Below are 7173 nucleotides of genomic sequence, written 5' to 3'. Positions count from 1 at the left end.
CAAGCATTCTAAAAAAAAAAAAAGGTCTGGCAACCGTTTCTGTCCCATTTCGAGGCCGAGCTCCCAACACAATGCCGTTTCTCGCCACCCTTTCCTTCGCTTTTGACCATCCACTACTAAGAGAAAACACTGCCACCCAACACTGCTCATTAGCCTGATCTTCCTGGGTGCAAAATGAATTAAAAGTCCCGACTGCCCGGCAGCTGGCACGTTAAGTCGCTAAGTATTTGGAAGGACCTGGTGTGCTGCATGTCGAGCTACACCAGAGTCGTTGCGACACACAACCCGACGCACTCTGAACACACAACCAAACTGACTCAGCTGACTGGCCTGTTGTTGTTTTAGCAGCGGAACTTTTTGGAAACTTTTTATCCAACTTAAATAACTGGGTCAATTAAAAACAGGTATAAAGAACTGTTTTTTTTTTAAACCACAATTCTTCTGCGTCACTGGTTGCAAACTACTTGCTCAGGGTCAAGGAGGTCAACTATACTTCCATCTATTTAAAAAAAAAAAAAAAAGAAGAGCAGAGCTCACTTGAACAGCAAAGAGAGAGAGAGAGAGAGAGAGAGAGAGAGAGAGAGAGAGAGAGAGAGAGAGACCAGTGAACTGCAGACGGATTGCTCCTCCAAGGCATTACCATATATGGGCGTTACTGTATGGAGGAAGGAGGAAGTAGGCTACAGTCAGTCAGGACAAAGGGGAGGAGGGGGGGGGGGGGGGGGTTTGGAGGCTCTGGTGTTACATGCCACTAGCCAGGCGCAGGTCCGGGTGCTCCGTCAGCCAGTGGAGGTCCACAACAATGCAGCGGGGCTGTCAGCTGCACGGGCAAACAGCTGCGTAAGCCCGTTCACATCACAACAAGACAACATTACGCCGGCGTCAGTGCGCCGCCACGGGCTTACAGGTGGGGCTGACAGCACTGTTTTCCACAACCCCCCCCCCCCTTGACCTGGTGGTCTAAGATGCGTACCATCCAATATATTCACTGTCCTTTTAGCTCCGTGTTTTGGTCTCTACAAACTATAACCACTATGTTCACCAGCTAGCTAACTTTGCAACAACAAAAAAACCCCAAAACAAAACAAAACAAGTAGGTCTTCTATAATAATTTTTTCCCCCTTTGTTGATCTAAACATATTGATAAGTGCAGCTTTAACATGTTTTATTTGAAATGGCGAGCTCAGCAAAAACAGGATGTTTTTTTTTCTTTTTCTCCTCCTCTAATCTCCGAGCTGAGATATTCAGAGGAACTTCTAACAGGTCAAGCCGGGCCATGAATTCTAAGCAGGTATGACTGTGCATGTTTTAGTCACCGCTGAGCCTCGCAGCGCCAATAAAGATGCCCCGTCAGACCTTTTTTTTTTTTTTTAGCTCCCCACCTCCATTCTCTATTCTTTCCAGCTGGGCGCACGGCCAGCAGCTCCCCTCCGCCCGTCCAGTCCAACCCTCTCCCACACAGGGGCGACGGAAAACACTGACCCCTCTCAGTAGCTCCGGGAGGGGAGAGCGGGAGCGAATGTTGAGGCAGAAATCCCGACTGCGATGGCATTTTCTGAGGACGTTTTTTGTTCGCCTTTAAGTGCCATGGGTGAATGGCTGCCTTTGTGGGGCGCAAAAGAAAGGACGAAACTGGGAGGAGAAGACGGGCGGAGAAACAAACAGGAGGCACGGGGTGTAGGCACAGAAAGTGGGAGAAATGGAGAAATGTAAGGGGGGGGCGGGGGGGGCGCACACAAGAGGGCGAGGGGGTGAATAGAGGGAGGGTTTATTGGAAAGCCTAGCCGGGGCAGCTGAAAAGCCTGGGTGAGCTCTGTGCCACGTTCGGTGCCAGGGGGTGGGGGTGGGGGGTGGGGGGGTGCACAGGCTCCGCCGTTGTTGTTTCCACAACAGAGTGCCAAGCCAGCAGCCCGAACGCCGCAGCCGCAGTCCTCCGCGCAAAACAGGGAGGGTGACTCCGACGCGAAATGTATTACGACAGAGCAAGAGCAAACAAACGGCGCATTTTACACTGCCGTGCGTTAAGAAAGTCCGATCCAGAAAATAAGTGACTTCATTTGTTGTTGTCGCTCTCTCAGTTCCGCACTCTCGACACCTTAAGTTTTTAGCAGGGGCTGGAGAGCTCCTCCACCACCTCTGGGATACATCTCTGCGCACTCTCACTTAATAGTGACGTCACTTTTGAAAAGTTAGCAAACTTCATTGCTGTATAATATATTATTATTATTACTTTTTTTTTTTTTTTTTTTTCCCCCATTTGACAACATTTTGGGGGATATGCAGGCTTTGGGCTGCAGTGCGGAAAGTGGACGCAGGGAGTAAACACAGCCTGGGCAGCTCCTGAACACAGACATGCTCTTGGGGAGATTTTATGTGCCCATACTGGGCTACAACTGGCCGGGCCAGTTCTTTGCCCTAAATGGCTTCTAGAATGCAACTTTCCATCCCGCTTCGCCGCCTCTTGCTGGCTGGCTGGCTGGCTGGCTGTGTGCATGCATGGACGTATGCACTTGCCACTTGAGAAAAGGACTTCTATGAATACTGTCTGCTCAAGCGTGGCGACTCCGCCGTGAAATCCGAAGCGTGCTGCCGAGTGTTGTACTAAAACAACAGATGACTGAGTGATTTCCCACAGTGTCATGCGCCGCTCTCTCACCGCAGCGACAGGAGATCACACCCCTGTGAATAGACACCCTAACCGCCAATTAAGTCCTGCGTGCTTACCTTTCAACTCTGACTCGCACGGCTGGTCACGAGCCGAGCAAGCGGCATTCAGAGTGACACATGAAATCAGAGGAGGCCTCAGTGATTGTGAGCCATGTTGTCAGTCGATCAGGTTTAGCCTGCCAGCGAGAAAACAACGCCTGTCCACCCCTCCGCCAAACAGCCGCTGAAGGACACGTGCACAGTGTGTGTGTGTCTTTGGATGTCCTCATGCTACGGTGGACAACTTTGAAAAGTTTTTTTTCAGTCCACAAATATCAGTCTCATATTGTAGATTGGGGGGGGGGGGGGGGGGGGGGGAATAATCGGTGAAACGCATGAAATATAACCGTTGGAATTATACCGCTTGATTCTGCTGGGATTAACCTTTAGTAACCGCACACCTATGTTTGTTTGCAGCTCTAAATCAACATGCCTGTATTAAACTGTGATATGGGCGGAACAGCAAGAGTGAGGCAGAGCTGAAGAGCTGAAGAGCTTAGAGCTAGTGTCATTTGTGTAACCAATAAAAGAAAAAAAGGGGGTGGGGGGGGGGGGGGGGGGGGCAAGGCCACCACTGTCGGTCGGTCAGGCCACCGCTTTGGTCCAGACAGAAATGCCTCGATAACTACCGGATGGATGGCCGTGAAGCTGTACAGGCCTCCACGGCTCCACCGTTATTACCAAACACTCCCGTCAGCCTTAGCTGCGAGTTCTGCGCCAAGTACCGAGACGTTAGCATGCTAACATGCTACACAAGGTGAAGCATCAGCAAGTTAGCATCGCCGGTGTGAGCGCGCTCGCCCCGCCGACTGTAGCATTTAAAAAAAAAAGGACATTATTGGAAAGGTTAAAAAAACAAACAAACAAACAAACAAACAACGTCTTACTGTACCAGCGTATTGCCCTTTTTCCGCTCTCCCCCTGTGTGGGTGTCACCAAAAGGGGCAGGTTCATTTCTACCAGGGACAGCTGGGCCTGTTGACATTTAATAGGGAGATCAGAGAGCTCTCCATGTGTGCGCATGAGTATGTGGGTTAGTGACTGGCACCAGAGCTCATCCGAAAGAGTGGCGAGATCAACCTCCTATTGAAGCGGTGGAGGAAATGCGTCCCACCCCCTTCATTTCTGCAGAGGAGAAGGAATAACTCCCGGGTGGGGCAAAAAAAAACAACAAAAAAACAACAACAACACAAAAACTTTTTGAACTTAATGCCAGGAGAAAGCCACTGACAAGGCCGTTTAGTAGATGTCGAAATGAAAGCGATCTGGTTCAACAAAAGATGACGGAGATGGAGGTTTCATCAGTAAGGACGAGCCTGTGAGAGGTCTTTGTGTTGCTGAAAGGTCAAGTCTTAAAATAAAACGCAGCCCTCGCGAAGACAAACTGATCTGCCTGTATATGGGTCAAATATGTCCCCCTAATGTTAGACTAATTTCAGTTTGTCGTCCGTATTAACAGAGCCAGTTGATAACTCAGTAACTGTTTTGGATCATTTTTAAAGCACAAAGTCTCATTTTGGTAACTGCACCACAACTTAGCCCATCGCACCGGCACCGCTTCATGGACACATTTCTCACTGATCCAGCCCCACCTCTGAGAATACCGAACACTCAATGCTCATGGTTTTGAATTTTTTTTGGACCTGAAAAGCTGGTTTCTTTCACGTCAAATTCCGGTTTTGATCCAGAAGTATCAGCCGCTCAGTTGGTATTTTGAGGTGGATGGAAAGAGAAAGTGGCTGCAAGAAGATGGATGCTTGGATATATTCACAGCTCACATCTGGAAGCCTTTAGGGCTAGATCCCTCCAATTTCCTCCGCTGAGGTTTTCCTCGTCACTGCATGAAAAAAAAAAAGACAAAAAAGAAAAAGAAGCAGCTACATATGTCGCCAGCTAACTCGCTACAGTTTGGCTTTGCCCAGCTGACAATACAGGCTGCACAGCTGACACGCACAGAGAGAGCAAACAATCACATGACCAGTCTCCATCAATCCAGATGATTAGGTTCTACCGACATGTTGATCCACATCGTGCTCGCTGCCAAACTGTGTACATTTTTCTATGTGTGTGTGTGTGTGTGTGTGTGTGTGTTTGTTCGCTGCCTCAGCTGTCCACATGTTGACTGAGGACGCAGGGAGACAGTGTCTGTGTTCTCAAGAGAATGAAAGGCATGAGAGAGAGAGAGAGGGACAAGACAGGTCAGCTCGCCGATGTCAGGATCCCTTATTTAGCACTGCTAAGACATATGGTGTAGGAACAACAGCAGCGCTTTCTTCGAAGGTTACTGAACTAACTTTTGTGCTGCGTCAACAGACTCGAACCAACGGCATTAGAAAAGAAAAAAAAAACCCAGCCCAGATTATATCCAAGACATTGCAGATCAGCTACCTGAGTAGATAGAACACATTACAGGCGCGTTTTCTGAATCATCATCCCCCACATTCAGGATGCTTTTTTTTTTTTTTTTTTTTATCCCCTTCATGATAATAAAAGGTCAGAAGACAATCTGCTTGCAGTTGCGTTTCAAAGTTTCAACAGCTCAAGTCTGTGCACTGGTGTGTTTTAACAGAAACAATGGCAACTTTAAGGCCGAGTATGGTACAAGCATAAAGCTTTCAAAATGCTTGCTGTGGAATCACAATACAACAAATACATGGGGTTAAGCACAGTTGCCTCATTTTGGAATGCGTAACTCAGGCAGGTTTATTTGAAAGTGGAGCATCGACCACGCATGTGGCCTGGGTAAAAAATACCATTCAGCAACATTCCCATGTAAACACCACAGCCCTGCCCTCTCGCCTCACGCCAAATCCAATTTGAAAACCTACCATTTTTGCTGAAGAGTGTGAGCAAATGACACATACGCGTACGAGAGCCGACATGTTAAGAGCTCTTCGAGGACCAGACGATTGTGCTGAACTTTTCGGCATACTCGATTCACCAAACTGCGTTGCGTTTTGAAAGGAAATGTCAACTTATGGGGCCGACACGTACGACAAGCTACCGCTCCACCCCTGTGTATTTTGTTCTAAAAAGCTTGTGGAAATAGAAGCAGATCCGTTTTTGCGAGAAGAGGTTTTTCTCAAGTAAAAGCTTCTTAGCCGGGGTTTTACACGCCGCACGGCAAAGTGAGGACACAAACAATGATATAATACAAGTATTGCGACATTAATCGCGGAAACGATAAATAGCTAGAGTTAGTTTTAAAGGTTGATCTGGCGGTCTCCCCCATAATCGGACCTGCCGGGGGCACAAACAACAGTCCTGTAACTATAACTTTGTTACCATTCAATCGTCAAACCACTCAAAAATTAAATTTAGGAAAAGTCTCGAGTGTCACCGGGTACGAATTCCTGATAACTTGACGAAAAGGTGTGCCTGTGATTCGTATTACCGACAGACGGTACTAGTCCTGTTCACTCCCTCACCGGGATACGCTAGCAAGTAAAGCGGGCCCCTGTTCGTGTCCACTCGTGTCAAAGCGAAAACCTAAATAACCCTGGGGGACGAAATCCGCGTACAACAAGATATTACGAATGTCGTACTGGGTGCGAACTCACCCTCTAAAAGCCTGGAAATCAGCGAGTCGACGTCCAACTCGCCCTCCGCCATTTCTGTAACGAACACTTCTGCCCGCCGCAGTCTGGAGCTGGCATGGCAGGCACCGCCTCGCTGCACTGAAACGCACCGCCAACCTCCTCCCACTTACAGGCCTCCCATTAGGACTTATTATGCTGCATTACATGCCCCTCGGATACTATAGCTTCTGCCACAGACAGGAGAAAATCGGAGAGCTTTTAATTAGTTACAAAGGACCTTGTTTATCCAAGTGATAGTTCTCACCCCGACCCGCATCTCGCAGTCCTCCTCGGCGGATTGAGTTTGCTCAAACACGAACAGTAGTTTCCAAAGTCAAGAATGAACTTTTGAGCTAATACCCTAAATCGTTTACACTAATGTGCGGGGGCTTTTCCAATGCACGTGAAGCCTTTCAGCTTTTTATACATAATATATATATATATATATACATATAATATTTTTACTTCTTTGCATACAGACGTAGCTTGATATTTAAAACGACTTGCTACTATGTTAAGTATGGCAGTATGGGGCCTATATATAGTGTGTAGTGGGGGCTGAAACATGCAAACTCATGGGTAAGACCCGTTAACATCTCTTTCCTAAAGTAGCTTTTGATAAATCCCCACCAAATTGTATAGTGTGTGTGTGTGTGTGTGTGTGTGTCAACCATCTCCATCACCAAGTGGCAGGCTTAAAAACAGCCGTGGTCTTTGTTATGCTTCATCTAACTGAAGGCATCAAGTAATTCCCTATGTTAATGTGAATAACTGCATTAAATAAAAGGCACGATATATGAATGCATATGTTTTTATTGATGCAAAACAAAACAAAAAAGACGCAACACAATAACCCCCCCCCACACACACACACCAAAAAATGCAACAG

At 47.5% G+C, this 7173-nt stretch overlaps 1 protein-coding gene across 3 annotated transcripts in view; it reads right to left on the bottom strand.

The window, feature by feature from the left end:
- LOC139305636 (serine/threonine-protein phosphatase PP1-beta catalytic subunit) overlaps positions 1-6351 on the bottom strand; it is an 11606-nt gene extending 5255 nt beyond the window's left edge. The window contains exon 1 of one of the 3 annotated variants that reach the window (XM_070929551.1): positions 6267-6351. In XM_070929551.1, the coding sequence (XP_070785652.1) occupies positions 6267-6318 (52 nt within the window). In that variant the 5' untranslated portion in view covers positions 6319-6351. Of the gene's footprint in view, positions 1-6262 lie in introns of all 3 variants that reach the window. The other 2 variants (XM_070929552.1, XM_070929553.1) reach the window with 2 other exon arrangements.
- Between the last annotated feature and the right edge of the window lie 822 nt (positions 6352-7173).

This window comes from Enoplosus armatus, chromosome 23 (genome assembly GCF_043641665.1).
Source record: "Enoplosus armatus isolate fEnoArm2 chromosome 23, fEnoArm2.hap1, whole genome shotgun sequence".
Lineage (NCBI taxonomy): Eukaryota > Metazoa > Chordata > Actinopteri > Centrarchiformes > Enoplosidae > Enoplosus > Enoplosus armatus.
This window is presented reverse-complemented; position numbering and strand designations above follow the sequence as displayed.